This window comes from Chiloscyllium punctatum, chromosome 4 (assembly GCF_047496795.1).
Source record: "Chiloscyllium punctatum isolate Juve2018m chromosome 4, sChiPun1.3, whole genome shotgun sequence".
NCBI classification, from domain to species: domain Eukaryota; kingdom Metazoa; phylum Chordata; class Chondrichthyes; order Orectolobiformes; family Hemiscylliidae; genus Chiloscyllium; species Chiloscyllium punctatum.
The window spans coordinates 51,408,932-51,428,971 of record NC_092742.1 but is presented as its reverse complement, the minus strand read 5'-3'; the positions used below and the strand labels follow the sequence as shown (position 1 = coordinate 51,428,971).

At 39.0% G+C, this 20,040-nt stretch overlaps 1 protein-coding gene across 4 annotated transcripts in view; it reads left to right on the top strand.

Moving 5' to 3' along the window:
• Positions 1-12,528, top strand: part of trim9 (tripartite motif containing 9) — a 102,485-nt gene extending 89,957 nt beyond the window's left edge. For all 4 annotated transcript variants that reach the window (XM_072568693.1, XM_072568691.1, XM_072568692.1 and 1 more), the window contains 2 exons: positions 255-417; positions 3,491-12,528. In XM_072568693.1, the coding sequence (XP_072424794.1) occupies positions 255-417; positions 3,491-3,589 (262 nt within the window). In that variant the 3' untranslated portion in view covers positions 3,590-12,528. The remainder of the gene's footprint in view (positions 1-254; positions 418-3,490) is intronic.
• The last annotated feature ends 7,512 nt before the right edge of the window (positions 12,529-20,040 follow it).

Here is a 20,040-nt window from a genome sequence, read left to right as displayed (position 1 = left end):
AAAACAAAGTGCTTCCTTCAAGTGAAGATATACTAATTTGGCAGTGGAATACTTTTTTAGTGGATTCTGGTCAAGTACATGAGAGAAAAATGAATAAGAAGTTTTGCTGATCAAGTGAACTCAAAGGAGTTGAAGGCTTATGGAGCAAAGGTCCTGGTTTGGCAAATACAGTAGTCTGTAAAATGTGAAATTGTAACATTAAGATTATTATTTTATACATGTAACAAATGAGCACTCTTACTTCTTTGTTCTAGAACTGAGGGAGGTATTACCAAAGGAGTCACTGTTGGTGTGCTCTTGGATTTCAACAGACGAACACTTAACTTTTCCATTAATGATGAGCAACAGGGACCTGTTGCCTTTGAAGATATGGAAGGTCTCCTGTTCCCAGCAGTAAGCCTGAATAGAAACGTACAGGTGTGTTCTGTGGTACAATACTTAATTCTATACGTTTTCAAAAAACATAGTTCCTTCTATGATAGTTTTACTGGATGTTTCAGATTTTGTACTCTAATAATCCCTTAATTTGTATCTGAATTCTTTTTTATTCTCCCTGTGTCATGACCAAATGATGATGTGGAGGTGCCGGTGCTGGACTGGGTTGGACAAGGTCAAAAATCTCACAACACCAAGTTATAGTTGAACAAGTTTATTTGAAAATACTAGCTTTCGGAGCGCTGCTCCTTCATCAGATGTTAGTCTTAAACCCGTTGGACTATAACCTGGTGTTCTGTGATTTTTGACCGTGACCAAATAATGTCATTTTTATTGTGCAGTTCGAAAGTGAGTCTTTTGTAAGAATCAAGTTTTTAAATTTTTGTCATTAGTAGCTGGATTGTAATGAGAAAAAACGGTTTTAAAAAATCAGATTTACTACACTGGCTACATAATTTGTCAGCAAGGATATTGATTGTGAACTATGCTTTTGTAGCAAGAGGTTCCTACAATATGCAACCAATGAGGAATTAAGACTTTCTCAACAAATGCACCTGATTTGGTTCTCAGCTGATTTGGAACTGGAAATAGGTTACAGACACACAGACAATTGGAGAGAGAATGACACAGAAGTGTGTGCAATTGTTGTCCCCAGCAGAAGCTACCTGTTCTCTACAGTAAATAAACTCTGTTTAAACTTGAAGACAACCAGTTACATTTCCTGCAATAGTTGGTTTGAGCTATGATCACACAAACAAAAGCCAGACAAACTCAACTGAGGTAGCACCAACTGAGAAAGACCCTTTGATCTAGTTACCAGAAACCTATTGTGGGAGTGTAATAGAACCCAAGTAAGTAATAAATAGAATTTCCTTGGTAGCAGCCTAATAAACTTGACCCACTGTTTAACATAACACCACTTCAGACTGTTCATATTGAACTGAGGGAAAAGCAATCCTCTAATTCAAAATGAGGTCCTGATGAGGAAATGGAGATCTCTTACAGATCTGCAAGAAAAAGTGGTCAGTGATCCACCGGGCAGTGGTATTGCTGAGGCACTGTGGAGAAATATTATGCCTAGTTCATTAAATTCCAATAGCTGGGCAAGTTTGCATACGTGAAAACCCAAGCACAAATTAGGGAATCCTTTTACTGGTCACAGCTCCACAGGTAATATTTTGCAGAACATGCCACACCTGCCAGGTTGTAGGAAAACCCTACTAAGACTTGCACCTACATCGGTTTTTGTGAAACCATTCAGCAAGTGACCCTTTATTGGTCAGAGCTTTGAGTATAGGAGTTGGGAGGTCATGTTGCAGCTGTACAGGATATTGGTTAGGCCACTGTTGGAATATTGTGTGCAATTCTGATCCTCTTCCTTTCGGAAGGATGTTGTGAAACTTGAAAGGGTTCAGAAAAGATTTACAAGGGTGTTGCCAGCGTTGAAGGATTTGAGTAATTAGGAGAGGCTAAATAGGCTGGGGCTGTTTTCCCTGGAGCGTCAGAGGCTGAGGGGTGACGTTATAGAGGTTTATAAAATCATGAGGGGTATGAATAGGATAAATAGACAAGGTCTCTTCCCTGGGATGCAGGTTCCCTCCAGAACTAGAGGGTATAGATTTAGGGTGAGAGGGGAAAGATATAAGAGGGACCTAAGGGGCAAACTTTTTCACATAGAGGGTGGTGCATGTGTGGAATGGATTGCCAGAGGAAGTAGTGAAGGCTTGTACAATTACAGCATTTAAAAGGCATCTGTTTGGGTATATGAATAGGAAGGGTATAGGGGGGTATGGGCCAAGTGCTGGCAAATGGGACTAGATTTATTTAGGATGTCTGGTTGGCATGGACAGGTTGAACTGAAGGGACTTTTCCCGTGCTGAAATTAGATTACTTACAGTGTGTAAACAGGCCCTTCGGCCCAACAAGTCCACACCGCCCCGCCGAAGCACAACCCACCCATACCCCTACATCTACCCCTTACCTAACGCTACGGACAATTTAGCATGGCCAATTCACCTGCCCTGCACATCTTTGGACTGTGGGAGGAAACCGGAGCACCCGGAGGAAACCCACGCAGACACGGGGAGAATGTGCAAACTCCACACAGTCAGTCGCCTGAGGCGGGAATTGAACCCAGGTCTCTAGCGCTGTGAGGCAGCAGTGCTAACCACTGTGCCACCATGTCGCCCTGTAATCTCTGACTGTAAGGGTTTCTGGACTGTGTGAGACCTCTGCCCAAAATAAAAAGAGGCTTCCAGTATATCCTTACCATCATAGACATAGGCACCCAGTTTCTAAAAGCTATTCCATAACCACCAAAACAGTGGTGAGGGAATTGATTGAATTCTTCACCTGGTATGGTGGGTCCATCAAGGTCCAGGGTTCAAATTCCATTTTCATTGTTCAAATTTTCAATTTGGGAATCTTTCATCCTTCTGGACTTGATACTGAATTCAATAATGTCCGAGCTTAAGAACCTTTCCCCATGCTTTCTCCCATCCCCACACACCCAGTCCTGTCATCACATGGGCTGCTACCACACACAGGTAGAAAGTGAGGACTGCAGATGCTGGAGAGTCAAAACATGTGGTGCTGGAAAAGCACAGTTTGTCAGGCAGCATCTGAGGAGCAGGAGAGTCGACGTTTCAAGCATAAGCTCTTCATTAGGAATGTTGAATGAGGAGAAAGTGAGGACTGCAGATTCTGGAGATCAGAGCTGAAAATGTGTTGCTGGAAAAGCGCAGCAGGTCAGGCAGCATCCAAGGAGCAGGAGAATCGACATTTCGGGCATGAGCCCATCTTCACGAAGAAGGGCTCGTGCCCGAAATGTCGATTCTCCTTCTTGGATGCTGCCTGATCTGCTGCACTTTTCCAGCAACACATTTTCAGCAATGTTGAATGAGGAATCAGTATAGGGAATTATAGGGATATGCAAATTTATTTACCTTTTTTCTAAATTTGAGTGTCACTGAAGATGCACGGAGTGTTAATTGGTTCTTAGAAATAACTGAAAAATAGTTATTTTTCATCAGTTATATTCTCGACCTCTCTATAGGTGACACTCCACACTGGTTTGGAAATTCCTCAAACTCCTCCTGCTGCTGCTGCCGCTGCTGCTGCTTGTGCTACAGCAAGAGACCCAACAGCATCTTAATCCAGGTCATTCTCCAAAAACCTGCTGTATTGTCTTTTGGGATCCAAGTGACAGGAATCCCTGCCTGCTGCTAAGATTCTTAAAAGATTCAACATCTCTTGATACAAGTTTGCTAGTTGGTGCTTAATGACTGGAGGAATACCAAAAATAGTTGAAGTTTCTACAGTCATGATATCAGAACATTTGTGTTCGTTTTGACGCTTCGTGCTAACTAAAATTGTAAAAGTATCAATGCAGCCTGAAATGTAATTTAATGTCAAGCATAGTTTCTGTTTACTGATTTATTTTTTATGCTACTAAAATTGTCGTGCATACAGGTTTAGCTGCCGCAGAAAGAAAAACTGCAGTGCAACGTAATTGTAGAAAGTGTTATATTTCTAATCAATTACATTGCAAGGTATTCACAGTTGCTATTAACCTCCAGGATTTATTCTTTCCTGTTGCCTTTGAATCTATATTCAACACCATTCCAAATCAGCTGTTTGAATTACCAAAAGTAATCTGCACATCTTCACTAAACTGATAAGATTCCTGTTCAGACATTGAAAGGGAAAGATTGCAATAAGTAACAAAGCTGGAACACCCAAGAATTAGGAAATACTCAGTCAGGTATTGTTTAATCTTGTTTCAATAACTGGAAAAATATTGGGCACTATGCTGGCTTAATGAGAACTAAAGAAGAGTGGGGATGTGTTACAACACATGTTGTAGAGTCTTTACAGCAGAGAAGAAGGCCGCTTAGCCCATTCGGTCTGTGCTGACAAAATCCAAGACTCAGATGATAAATCTCGTGCTTTTATAAACGCAATTGGGTAGGTTTCAAGGCATTCTCAAAACTAGTGAGATAATTGATTCAGCATTTGTCTATGTATGTGCAGTATCTGATATCGAACCAAAAATGTGAATGTGTTTCATTGGTTGTATGGTAGAATAGTTTTGGAAGGATTTACACAGTTCAAATTTTAACATAGCTTACGCACATTTATGATAAAAATTGAACAATAGGTTATTATTTAGAAAGAGATATAAGGATTTAAGAATTGTTTTAATTTGCGATTAAGAAAATGTTATTGGAAGCACAACATTCTTACAAAGAATTTTTGAAAATCTTTGTAGATTTTCTGTTGCTTGACCAATTAGTTAAAATTTTTTAATATTTTCTTCGTGCTTCATTTTATTTAAATCTGAATATAGTTTTGTGTAACAAAATAAATGCTCATTATGAAGCCTGATACCTTACCTGATAGGAAAATGATATGATAGATTATAGAATTGAAATGCACAACAGGAGGCTTTCTAGCCCATTGAGCCTATGCATAACTCTGCAGATATTTGATTTTTCAAGTATATATCATTCCCTTTTGAAAGGTGCTGTTATCTATTTCTATGTATTCAATCCCTGCCAGCATTTTTTTCACCAGTTATCCTAAATCAATGCCCTTTGTTTACAGACGTTGCAGCTAGTGGAAATGTTTACTCCCTATTGTTTTATATTAAAATTTCTCACGGTTTTGAGCAGTTACTGAATCTCTCCTTAACCTTAATTGTTGTAAGGAGAATAATCCCAGTATCTCTGGTTTCTCTACGTCACTGAAATCCCTTATCCCTATCAATCTGCTAAAGCTGCATATTTGCCCTCCCATGGTCTTAACCTATGTTTTAAATATGACACCTAGAATTGGATATAATGGGCCAAATTTTCACTGCATCAGAGGCCCTGTCCACAGTGTTAAGAGATTGCAGCTAATCAGAAGTCCTGCCCCAGAACTGATCACTTCTTATTTTGGCAGATATGCCACAGTTCCTGGAAACTGCTGAACAGTTAAATACTCAACCTGTTCCACTTAAGCTAGGTTTTGGTTTCCCTGCTGTCTCAAACCTAACCAGAGCAGGTCTGTGCAGAACAAACCAGAGCAGGTCTGTTTCAGTGGATTCCCTTTGGATAGCCACCGTATATTTTGGAGAATTCCATAGAGGTACTTGCAATAACTGATCAGGAAAGTCAGTAACTTGAACCACACTGTATTATTGTGACCTAATGAATGAAGAGTGAGGCTGGGATGCTCTGCCAAGGCAATTATTTTTTGTTCCTATGTAACAGTTGCACCCAGGTGAAAAGAAAATATTCTTCCTTTTGAAGGGCATATTGAACTTCATACAAGGGAGCATAGAACATATGTATGGCTTGTGTCTCACATACAGGCCAATTCAATAATTAACTATAAGTAGTTGGAGTCAAGAAAGAGGGCCGAAGATCAGGAGGAAGAGTTTGCACCAGCAGCACCAAGAACTAGGAGAATGATGGCTAATCAAGTTTTTTCTGTGGGGAGAGTCTACAGTATAATATCCTATTTTAATCTGATGGAAAACCCATGCCACAGGAGGCTTGAATAGAGTTGAGAGAGATTATCGCATAGTATAGCACCAAATGGAACCACACTCCTCTGACCACCATACCTCGACAGTGACTGTAAAGCTAACCGTCTCAATACATTTCTGTGCTATAGACTCTTTCTAGAGCATATCAGATGATCTAGCTATTATTTCCCACTCAGCAGCACAATGGATATTATGTAAACCCTGTTTGCTCATGTCCCGTAATACGTTAATTTCTTTTTGGCTATTCAAAGTCAGAGATCCACAGGTTTTGTCTGAGTATAGCTCTCCCCCAGCTGCAGAATGTTATTGATTTGCACTCGTTTTGCAATAAAGGCCCTGTTATCACAATAATGTATTTGTTCACATTTATGAATGCTACCATGACTACTTTATATGAATGAATTCTCAAGTCCCTCATATAATTCAGTAACTAATGCACATCAGGATTAGTTTTGAGGGGACAAAGTTCTTGCCTGATGACAGCCTTTAGAAATCCACAATCCAATGCAAAGTGCAATTGAACAGCAGCGGTTTTACCACAAACAGGATACAGTGACAATTGGCATTGTAAAAAATGAGACTTGGGTGCTCAGAAGTGACATGCCGCTGTGACAGTTCATAAATAACTGTTGTCATGCCGCATGCAGCATACATGGTGGAGTGGAAGATCCAAATAAGTGAGGATGAGGTCTTGGTCAGACCTGCTATCTCTGAATGAGAAGTGCTTTCACATTCATCCAATGATGAAAAAGGTGAGCAGTCCACCACTGTGCACCAAAATGAAAATTGCAGGCCACCATTTTTAAAGGTTAAGTTTGTGGAGCCAGGAATGTTCCTGTCTCTGTGCTCCCAACCTAGAAAGGCAAATTGGAGCCAATAATTCAGTTGAAGCCTAAGCAGTAATTTATAAAGTTAGCATGAACTTACTGGTTTTTGGGCACTCTACCTCTACCTATCAAGCCCAGAGTATTGTGTGCTTGATTAATTTGTCCTGCTACTTTCAAGGTTTTGTGTTAATAAACATCCACTCTTCTGACCTGTAAATTGTACCGTTCTGGTTAGATTGTCTCTGTTTAGTCTTCCACTTAAAATACAAAATTTTTTTGCATTTACTGTGTGTTTAAATTTCATGTGTCCCTCTTCCTTAAGTTCTTACTTTTTTGCTTCCTGTTTTTCATTCTTTTTTGGAAAATTGAAGCACTTGTATTCTCGGCTCACTTAATGCAAATTAAACTTGTAAATAGGTATGCAGACATGTTTTTATTTGGGATTTAGAATTAATTAAATTTTATGCAAGATAATAGTATCCCACTTGTTTTGGATATTTGTTTTAAACCAGTTCCACAATAAAATGGGAAGTCATTCGTCTGCAGGAATGCTCATGCTTTGAATACAATTACAAACTTTCAAATCAAACATTTGAAATCTCTTTTCCCTTAAGTCATCATGCTGCAATCTCTGCCATATTTAACAGTTCCAACAAGTAACTGAGAAATTTTAATTTCCGACATAAATTAGGATCAAATAGAACATCTGATCAGTGGAAATTAGTTGCCAGGTTTTTGACTTTACTGCTCACTTATTATTTTTGATGTAATTTTAAGAGTTGTTCCTGGAAAAACAAATCAAAATTGAAATCATTTTTTTTTAAATTAGAATTTTGGACCAAGCTGCGATTCCCTTGAGTCAAACGCTTTGGTATATTTTTGTGGATAAACATACAATTAGTACTTTTATCAAAAATATTATTTCCACTGAGATCTGTCTCATTGAACAGATTATGATATGAATAAAGTATATGACATAAAATTTTTGCATGTAAAAAATACAAGCAGGAGTACTTCTTTGGGCCTCTCTGCCACACAGTAAACTTATAGCTGATCATATACCTCAATTCTAATTTTCTATACTATTCCATATTCCTTGATTCACTTAGTATTCAAATTTCTTTTGATTTCTGCTTTGAATATACTCAATGATTAAGTATTCACAGCTCTGAGATACAGAATAATAAAAATTCACACCTCCTTGAGTGAATAAGTTTCTCCAAACCTCAATCCTGAATGGCCAGCTCATTATTTTGAAACTGTAACACCCTAATTTGACAGAGGAAGCATTCTCCCACCATCTACACTTTCATGTCTGTTAACAAAAGAATTAACATTACATTTTAAACAGAGTACAGATTATATTGTGAGCAAAGGAATCACAGTTGGAAATTCTTTGAATATTGGACACAACCAAAAATGAAGATTACACTGAGGCATTAATTAGACTACACCTTGGAATACAAGATTTAGTTTGATTGTGGTGTATTCACAACTAATTTTAAATGTAAGCTGGTAACCAAAATTCAACCTGTACAGTTTGGAGAGAAGTTGGGTAAGGAAAGGATTCCTCATCAATGATTGCTTAATAAGGTAGCCTAAAATGTTACAGTTCAGTCTTGCCAGGCTGAGGAGAAGTTTCTACCTCTGCTATTTTTCTTGACTCTGAATGCAGTGCTACTAGATTGATTGATTGTTGATCTGAGTGAGTCCCCTTCTTCTAGTTCAACTTGAGGAAGAGAAAGGCCATTATTTTTGGTGTGTTACATTGAACTACATTTTTAGGTCATAATTCTTTTACAATTTCTGGCTTTGCTAGAACTGAACCAGGACATTAATATTTTTGACATCATTTGATTTGAGCTGATCTTTAACTATCTTTCTGTATTCTTACAACCAATCACACACACTTACTTTCACCTCTCCAACATTGGCCCAACTAACTATTCCATTCCTACCTCAGCTTCCTTCCGAATATAAAATATTTGTGTACCTCCAGAGTTTTAATTTTTCTTGGCCCTTGTTTCTGGAGGGTGCAATGTTCTTCAAGGCATCTAAGGCTACGTCAATTCTTCCCACCATGATGTTGTCAACCTCGTTCATACTATTTTACATTGGCTCTATGGTTCCATACAATTTATTTAAAATACTTATCCTCATTTATAAAGCCCCTCATAGCCTTATTCTTCCTATCTCTAATTTCTTCCATCTTCAATAATCTATTCTTCCAACTCTAACCATCTGTACAAGCAATAGCAGAAATAACAGGCAAAATGTGTTTTTTTTTAAACCCTTTCCTAGGTCAATCCTTTTAAAAATGTAAATGAGTTTTGAGAAAGTTTAATACCCATATAAATTACTTCTCCCTAAGTGCACATCCATATTTATTATGACTATTTCTAAAGTGCCTTGGGACAATTCATAAAATTAAAAGCACCACTTAAAACACTACTTTCTTTCATTATATGAATCCTAATAGTCACAATAATTAGGCCTTGAGAAAAAAGGACAAAGTACAAATAATTTACCAACCTAATAAGAAACTGCCATTACCAAATTAAAACAACAGGTAGAATTTAATAAGCAACTGAAGGTATGGGCTGTCGTGAGATGTGTGGCAGACAGGCGAGATTGTTGTCTCAATTTTAATATCATCTTAAGTCAACTTCCCTGCTTTGCTCAGATGACATGGTGGGATTCTCGCACAAGAATTTGGAAAGAATGTTCCTGATTAATGCTCTTTATTGCTTGCTAACAGCTCAACTAGCCACAGGTTGCAATCTTACCAAATAAGCAAGACAAACTAGCTGCCAGGAAAACTCAACAGAGAAATCCGAGTGGGTACCTAGAGTGTTTAACATGCTACATGCTACATGCTCCAAATGACTTTCACGCTACCCACAGTCAAACTGCAGTACAGGGCGTAACCCACGAGCAGCAGCCGCCACTTGCACCCTTTCACCAATGGCAGTAGCACCCAACTTTCAGGGAGCCATTGGACTATCCTGGCATAAATGAAGTGCCCTTGCATTGCATCCTACAATCCAACACTTGTGAAGCAGTACACGACTGGCAACCTGAAGTACACATTGGCCACTAAGGAAGTGACGCCAGGTTGAAAGTGTGAATCAGGCTGCAAACTGAGGCTGCTCCCTTTCTCTCTCAGCGCACATTCACCTGGTGCCTACAAACATGCCCATAGCATGGAGCCCTTAGCCTGCCATGTGTTGTGATGCCATGCCTTGACACATAACCAGGCAGGTCACCATGCTGTAAGCAGTGCTCATTAAAGGGCATCTACTACATCGCGTATGTCAGTGAGCAACATCAGGCTACTATCTATACCCCAGCAGCATTTACACCAAACTCGGGGCAATGCAGCAAACACTTGGACATGCCCGAAGGTTTTTGGACAGTGGTCTGCACTCAGCTCTGTCAGGGCACCCATCAGTCAGGGATGTTAGCAACAGTTAGTTAATCGCAACTTTCCACACCAGTCCCAATCATCACCACAGACAGGCATTGGACTGGGTTGGTTTTGCAAATTATGATTCAGTGAATGATCACAGTCAGTCCTTTTTCTCCGTAGGAGCAATAGCACCTCCAAAACTTCCTGAACACGTGTTTCCCAATTTTGATTATTTCTGAACATGTCCATGAAGTTTCTTATTGACAGGACCACAGCATCTCCTCCTGCCATGGGATGAGCAGGTGCCTAGTTGCAAGTACTCCTTGAATGTCAGTGGCCTGGGGTGTTTCTCCCTCACCCATCTGTGCAACTGTAGCTGTGAAGTCTTTAGCAGTTCCCCAACCCACACTCTGTTCACCTATGCGATGTTGCTGCTTATGGCAGGGGTGGGGGTGGTTGTTGGAGGTGAGCAGTGGGCAGCCTTGCCAATGTTTCCTCCACAACCTGAACAGTTTCTTCCCCCAGCCATAAGGTGATCTCCTCCAGGGGAGATGATGGTTTTGGCTACTGTACTCAACTCTGGTTGCAGCTGTAACATAAAATGGCATAAGACACCAGAGCCAATGGTTAGAGGCAGTGCTTGGTGCAGCACACTGACCACCTAGCAAATGTCTGTATTTTAATACTACTACTATTTCAGATGCACTGTGGGTACTTAAAGACAACACAGCCATAAGGAATGCTTGTCTTATGATGGATGTTTAGTGAGTAGTGTGTTCTTCTGGGAATGGGGTGTGATAGGATGGGACAGAGATATAAGGTAATAAGCGCCATTGGATCAGAAATTAAAGTGGTGAGTTTGGTAAAGGTACAGCAAGAAAACTCACTAGGTCTCATGGCTAGTCTTGCTCCATCAAATGCAATGTGGCTTGTACTTATCAAAAGAATATGATTCTGTCCAATATTTCAAAGGCACCAGATATAAGGGACAGATTCTCATTTGTCCATCTAAGCTGTAGCTTTTGTGAGGATCCACACCAATGTAACTAATCTAGCTATGATTCATTGTGACCTCCAGCCTGTCATCATACTGCTCACAGGGTGAATAAGTGCTGTAATAAAGATAAACTGTGAAAATGATGGCGGTTTGACGAGAAACTTTCAGAAAGGCCTAGTTTCCGAAAGAGCATTTTTTCATATTACTATTTTATGGCATACTCTATAAGATTGGCCACTAACAGCAATGTAGCAGAAGTGTGCTCTATCTGCTATTGTACAAAGTTTACAACGTTGTTTTCAGACTTTAAACTTAATCAGTTTCTTATTGTCATTTAGAAGACATCTGACAATGAAAAAGTTATATGTCCTACACTATTTTGCTTTGACAATGCCTTTTTCAAATATTCTAATCTCAGGGTTCAAATGATACCAAGCTTCATTCATGCTCACTCTCCTGGTTAATTACAAGCCTAAATTTCCTTTATAACTTTGTATGAACAATAGTGGCTGATTTGCATTGCATCTTCTTTTAAAAGAAATACTCAACTTGTCTGCTCAGGAAATTCCAGATCATTACCAATACAGTGTTAGTAAGTGAGTCTTTAAAGGTGCAGGTCAACTTGTTGGTAATTCAAACAACTAGGTATCAATTTAAAAGGACAATGCAATACTGTGTTTAACCTTCAGAACCTTAACTTTGATTATAATCAGTCTTGTATCAAAGTGTTGATGACATATGCATGCTGCATGCTACAATTTTAAGTAGTTAATTTTTATCTGTCTTAAAAGACTTTATAGACAAAATGGTGATGAGTTTAGTTGCTAAAATCCTTGACGTGCCAATCTTGAGCTATTTGTAGGAGGGCAGGAATTTAAAATCAATACATGAGGTCATAGCATCACTTCATTAAAACTGTGCTAACTAAAAGAAACTGAAAATATGTGTTCAATATAATTTTGAATGTTATATTTGTTCAACTTTGATACATTGCCAAATTCTGGAATTTTGACTTAATTTATTTGCTAATTACATTTATGTTGATTCATTTAAGATCATCACTAAAGTTCATTGATACTTTTGCTGAGCAACATCAGTCTGTAATTCAGCAGTTTGAAGTGGCTGGACCACAAATTTCCCACTTTTCATAGTGATGATATTGGTGGCCAATATAGTGCTCATCAAGCTTGTTAGATTTGTAGTATATTGTAATATGGAGCCCATGACCGTACAGCAAGCTGATTATGTTGCTTACTGTTGTGGATAATGATGAAATTGCTAATGTTTGCTGTTCTAATAAACTTTTATAAGTTATTGTGCCATTCCATTTAAATTGCATAACTGGATTTTGGATGTAAGGTACATAAAGTTTAAAAAAGGCATATTTTTGTACACTTAAAGAGTTTTCTTTTCCAAAAGTTGGTTGGGCTAAAATTGAACAAACTTCAATAATCCAGAGTTAATTCATGGACAGGCTCTAATGGGGTCTGAACAACATGGACTGTGGCAAGATGCTTGACAGAAACGAGTGACAAAGTGCAGTGAGGCCCATCTGAACTTCAGGACCAACTTGTACCATCTTTTTTGCTTTTCACAAACTGCAAGATAGGTTCTGACTAGGCAGTGGAGCTTTGTCAATTGACATTGATTTTTGTTTTACAAAGCTCAACTCACCTCATTAATTTTCAGCCTCCCATCCTCCCAAACTCGCCAAATAAGCTCAACATTGAAAAAGCTTCACAAAAGAACCAGTGAGTACCTGTCAGACTTGGCTCAACGCTGGCTCCAAATAACCTCCATGTTGGACACAGAGCACCAACATCTGAGGACATATTCTATGCACATTGACCACACACACTCCATGAGCACAATCATTGGCATCCGATGTGACAGCCTCTAAGAGCACTAATTTTACATCTTCGATCCACTTGCAGAATATTCAATGACACACCTTGAGCTGCATTGGCAGCTATCATTGTAATGCTACAGCAAGGACACTTTGTGCTCAAGGATACTTTTCAGCTCATGGACTGGACTTCTTAGAACCTAACAATTCTGAGCCTATATCAATTCTCAAGGCATCTGTGCCTTGCATTGCTTTTTTTTTGTACATTGACCCCTCAGCCACAGATACCAAACTCTCATTACTGCTGCTTTGCTGTGCCATTTAGCACAGACAGAAAGCTAGGAATCTTGTCACAGATTTCAGTCAATCTCAGTTAAATCAAGGGGATAGATTTCACTTAGGGATTTGGTAATGGAAAAAAAAGTGGTCACTTGTGTGTAAGAGCACTTCTGCATATAAGAAACAAAAATAGGCTTCGCTCAGGGTGTTCCACATAGTAAGTTAAAGGCAGCTTCGAACATCAGTCCAGGCCCTGCTTCAGGTAGTCAGTATCAGGATCCTTTTCTCAAATGGGGTGAGGAGTTGAAGAATGGGAAGCAGACCACCCATCTTGACTCTTTCTGCTGTGTTGTGGGTGCAATCCTGGAATGACAGAAGCAGGTATTACAGAAGTTGAAAGTGGGTGACACAGTGATTACTATTGATGGAGGTGGAAAGCTGTCCTGAGAAAATGAGTAGACAGTACAAAAGCTATGCAGGATCATTAGTGTTAGGAGTTGGGGTGAGTGAGAAGGGAAGATATTGCAGACAACAGAAAGCATGGTGAAGTATGAGCCTTTGTGAGAGGTGGGTTACAGCAGCAGAGCTAGAGTGAGCATGAGGTATCAGAGAAAAGGTGGTGGAAATTACATTAGCAGACTAGAGAAGGACTTTGAGCTTGCTCCTACTGTAGTTGGCATTTCTCCAGATGCCTGAGATTGCTTTAACCTGGGTCTCAATCTCAAACTAGCTGGCTTGTTGCTCATTCAGGGGGAAGTGGAAGTCCTGCGTGTGTATCATTCCATCCAGTAGGACCACCTGAATCCTGCCCACAAATCCTGCTGATTTCTTCCTGTCTTTCATATCTGGGACAAATGTCAAGAACCATACAACGCAGCTACAGACTGACAATGTTTATCCAGGTGCACAGCAGTTTTTTAAAAGATGGTGCAGCTGCATGGCATGCCAGAATTCTGAGATATCTGCTGAGTGGCGAGTTGATCTTGGAACAGTGCATGGTAAGATGGGGTGAAATCAGACCTGAGAGATGCTATGGGGTGGTAAGTTATTAATGAGGTGAGTACAGCAATATACAATGAGTGAACTTGCTAGTCCTTACAACGACAAACCTTCCAAAAAACTTGCCCAACTTGGCCTTAGCCAAAAAATATAAGATTGAACACAATGTGTCTACTTTGTGGAAAATGGATTACACTATGAACCTGGAGCATATAGATGAGAAAAAGAATAACAATAAAAAAATTAGCAAATGGAAATCTGAGTAGAAGCTAGCTACTTTAACCAAATATATGTCTGCTATAAATCCTATAACGTGTGACCACAATCAGAACATGCTAAGATACAATTGTACAGCTTGTTGCTTACACTAATTCATTTAAAGTTATTTGTATTGATCAGCAAAATATACCCTTCCTTGGATTGTGATATATGGGTAGTTTACATGAAGTTTGCATTTAGGTAGCGTCATACAACATGGAAACAACCCTTCGGTCCAACCAGTCTATACCCACCATATTCACAAACTAAACTAGTCCCACCTGCCTGTGCTTGGCCCATTCTTCTCCAAACCTTTACTATTCATGAACTTATCCAAATGTCTTGCAACTGATACCTTATATTGAACAAACTTAGATTGCTGTTAAGTCTTTCATCTTTTAGAATGGGTTGAAGGTAATGATTCATTCATATGTAAATTCTAGAACTTCTTTTAAGCCACATTCCTGAGATAACTTAAGGTTTTATATAAAAAATGGTGACATCTCAGCTCAGACAATGCATTAAAGATGTGAGTTTCGAGTCTGTCGTATGCCAATCTTGAGTCAGACTGGTTCTATTTCCAAAGTAGGAATTTATAAAATGTCACATGGATTGACTGCCTGCACAGTGTGTGCTTTTTCAAAACAAAGGATTTATCTGCAAATACAATTCTGCAAATGCTAATTCACCCTATCGATTTATGCATGAGTGTGTGCGCGCGCATGATTGTGACAGAGTATAAGCCTGTGAGAGGATGTGGGATGTATATGCCATTGTCTGAGAGACAGCATATGCATGAGACAGAGTCTGCATGAGTGTGCGTGCTTGGCAGAGTGTGTGCGTGAGTGTAACAGAGTCCAAGCCTGTGAGTGGGTATGTGCATGAGAGAAAGTGTGGGGTCTATTTGTATGAGAGAAGGTCTGCATGAGTATGTGAGCATGAAGGAGTGTTTGTGTGTGTGTATGAGTGTAAAGTGTAGTGGGACCATCTGTAGTGTGGCATGAACACAAGGTCCTGGTTAAGGCCACACTCATGGCTACCAAATTTGGCATCAGCCTCTGCTCGGCTACTCTGCATTTACTGCGTATCCCGAAGTCCACTTTGCAGGATGGTCACCCGAAGAGCTGATGCTAGATGTCCCTGCCCGCTGAAGTGTTCCCCAACTGGGACGGAACATCCCTATCTGGCAATTTTGCTGGGTGTGCATTGACGTAGGTTTGCTTAGTCTTGCCAATGTACCATGACCCGGGCCATCCTTGCCTGCAGTGTATAAGATAGACAACGTTGGCCATGTCACACGAGTACCTGCCGTGTAGTCAGGGGAGGGGCAGCCAACTTAATCCTGAATCCCATGTGATCTAACTTTACTAATTAGCTTACCAAGTGGAATCTTGTCAAAGGCTTTACTAAAGTCTAAGTAAACAATGTCTACTGCTTTGTCCTCATTAATCTCTTTGCTTATTTTATTTAAAATACTCAATCAAGTTTGTGAGACACAATTTTCCTCATATAAAACCATGCTGACTTTCTCAATCAATTCTTGCCTCTCCAAATGCATATAAATCCTATCTTTCAAATTCACCTCCAACAACTTACCCACCATTGATGTCAGACTCACAGGTCTATAGTTTCCAAGCTTCTTACAGCCTTTCTTAAATAATGGCACAACACTAGCCATCCTCCAGTCCTCCAGTACTTCACCTGTGTTTATAGAGGACACAAGTATTTCTGCTCAGGTGCCCCGCAATTTTCTCCCTAACTTCCCCACAATGTGCTGGGGTATACTTGATCAGATCCTGAAGATTTATCAACTTTGTTTTCTAAGACTTCCACCACTTCATCTTCTGTAATGTGAGCTGTTTTCAAAACATCAATTTTTATTTCCCTGAGTTCTTTAGCTTCCATTTCTTTCTCAATAGTAAAAAAAAAGACACAAAATATTCATTCAATATGTCTTCCATCAGTACAAAGATGACCTTGTTATTTTTAAGGGGTCCTACTCTCTCTCTAGTTGTTCTGTTGCTCTTAGCATATATGATGAAACTTTTTGGAATATCTTTAACCTTATCTCCAAGGCTATCTCATATTCCCTCTGCTTTCTTGATTTCCTTCTTACAAATGCCCCTGTACTCTTTATACTCTTCAAGAGATTCAGATGATCCCAGTTGTCTTTATCTAATACATGATTCTTTTTTATTCTTGACTTGAACCTCAGTATCTTTACTCATCCATTCTGAGAACTTGCATAGCTTTGTGTATTTTAGTAACTATACATTGGTCATTGGGGTTTGAGAGTATTCCTGAGCCTTGAGTTAAGATTAAGCAGGAAAGGAAAAATTTGTGTCGTATTGTGTGAGTTAGATTTGAGCAGATACCCTGTGGAAGTGTTATGGTGAGAAGGTGCAATCTTCTTGTTAATATCATTTTGGCATAACAAGACCAAAAGTGCATAATGGTAACTACTCTATTGTAAGTGCATGGAGGGATTGGGTGAAAGTTGAATATATTTAACTATTTAATTTTCAGTCTGGATCTAACTGTTCTAGATTTGATCCAGTGTCTTTTTAGAAGAAGATAGATGATCTCGGTATAAACACTACAAGGTAGTAACATGCTACTGTTTTTAAACTCTATTGCTATCATTCATATACTGAAGAAGGTAAGACTTAGGTCACTGAAAAATATATCCCAATCAGAGGCAACAACTAAATTTGTTTCTGAGTGCATCACTTCAACCCAGATCATCTGGTATGGGTGGTAGTATTGTATGAGGAGCTCAGTCTAAACTGACACTTTAGTATATTTAATAGGAGGAACATGTTGCAACAGTCGGATTAGGTGAAGTGAATGGCTGAGTGCACATCTTTTGACAGCCAGGTGATTGTAGAAAGAGAGTACTGCATTCCAGAGAGAGGAAGAATGACATGATGATGTCTAATGTGATTGTGGCTCTGGAATGAAAATCATAAGTGACAAAAATAATGATTCATTTCAAAGATGTAAGAGCAGAAAAATTTGGGGTTGTCAGTATTCAGTAGCCAGTTTACTTGATAATCCTGACACTAGCCAATCTACAACATATATAAAAGACCAGGTTGCAAGACCTCTTTTTTTGAAATCAAATAAAGTATTGAACAATAAAGCAATAAAATATATATTGAGCAATATATCTATTGTACTATTCTGCCACAAGGGCAGTGAAAAGGAAAGTTCACTTGATATATCACTGGTTTTCTTAAACGGACTTAAAAGAGATGATATCAGAGATAATCAGTTTAAACCAAATTCAGGAGCTCTGCTGTCAATGGCATCTTGGCAAGATCCTGGAGAGCTTACAGTACCTGTGAGACAAACAACATTTGATGCCTTAGAGAAGCAGCAAAATAGCCACAAATATTCTGATTTACCTGGAAGCAAAATTAAATTTGCTCACAAATTCCCACAAGCAACAAGGGTTATGAAGGTGATCAGATTGTGGGGTTGTTGATTAACAAAGAAAATACTAGCCACAACGCAAGCTGTATACTTCCTTAGCTAACGATCTTTGAAACACACAGGAACTTTTTATTCCATTGCAACAGAAATGCAAGTTTTTGTGCAACTTTTTTAAATAATCCAACTAAAATTCAAATAAGCCACAGTTTAACACTACTATCAAAAATTATAGCAAATATAATCAGTCCTTTAACTGCGGTGATTGTTACATAACGAAGCTGAATTCTTCTATTGCAGGAAGAGAAATTATATTGTTGGGCACTAAACAGGGTTGACAGTTGCAGATTTTTTTCATCAACTCCTCAGAAACAGATGGCCAAAGGATTATCCTTTCTAATCATCTACATTTCATTTGGGACAAACAACTTCATTCCCCATCTTCAACACAGTATTAATAGGCATGTCCATTTAAGTTGTGAGCTTTCTTGTGTAAGGTGAAGTGTAGGTTTTAGGGCTTACCTCAAACATAGCAGTCCCATAAGTAAGTCTGTAACTTAAGCTAAATTCCTGATCTTTGCTTGAGCGTCGCATGGAAACTCTGAGACTTGGATCAGCAAACTGTATTTCAATTGGCTATAACAGATTGTTACCACAAAAGGGGCTAGTTAATAGTGAATTTCAGACATTAACTGAGGACACAGTGGTGTTTATTTTTATTTAGTGGCAGCATTCTACCCTAACTCAGAAGGTGGTATTCAAATTCCCCTTCAGACACTTAATCCCAAAATCTAGGCTAAAACTGCAATACAGCATTCAGAGGAGTCTTCTTGCAAATAACAGTAAATTGAGGTTGTGAAAGTGCACACCACATATGTGCAAGTTTTATGTTTTTTTGTATGGTATTAATATGTGATATGATAAAGGTAACAGTGATTACTTAACAGTTTAAATGTAGATATATGGATGAATGAATATATTTCGAATAAAATAAAGTTTAGTGAGCAAAGACCATGATGGATTATCAAGCCTAGTCCATATGAAGTTCATGAGATTTTTTTCACACCTCTTGAGCAGGTGAGAATTGGACCTGGATCTCTGGCCCAAAGGTAGGGGCACTAGCCCTGCATCACAAGAGCCCTAAAGTTCATGCATGATTATTGTGTCTGATTCAATGTGTTTTCTTTCTTTGCTCAAAAATCTAATCCTAAGCAGGGAAATAAATTTAAAATAAGCTTTATTTTTAGGGTGGTTAAAATATTGAAGTGTATGACATTTGAAGAAGTATGACACTACAATATTAAAAAGTATGATCACACATTTCTCATAGGGCAGCAGCACAGCATAGTGGTTCTGCAATGTGCTGCACCCTATATTAAAGTAGAATATAATTTTTCCACTGTATCTTCCAATATAATGATCCTGATTTCAGTGATGTAAGGCAGAGGAGACCCCGAACAAAGATTGCAGGCTGAATTTTGTCAGCAATTGTCTAGTGTTAATTTTAGCAAGTTTCATGATGGGTTCCCCTCTATGACGCCTGGCAGGTTTTGTCATGCTGTCTTACCAATGTACCATATCCCTATGGCATCCCACTCTCTTTGGACAGAAATACTTACCACTGCTAGGATATCCAAGGATTCCTGGCTTCATACCATCTTTAAAGCCTGGTCATGCACCTAGCCGAGCATTGTCCCTCCAGAGCTGCCCTTCACAGGTAGACAGTGGGAGGCAACCAAAAACAAATGTTTCTCAGGACGCATAGGTGACATGGCTGAAACATCATTGCACTGACAAGTTCACATTCAGACATCTATTAGTATTTAAGATACGAGCAACATAGCTTACCCAAACTTAACCTCATCCTATCTTAGAATCCTGTCAAAGGGAGTGCTACTGCTTCCCCAGTGTTCAATACCTTCTCATTATTCAATGTCGGAGCATAACATACAGGAAAGCTTAAAAGTGGTTCAAATTATTCTGTTTTATTCAGCAAAAGCAAAGGTTAAAAAGAAACAGAAATAA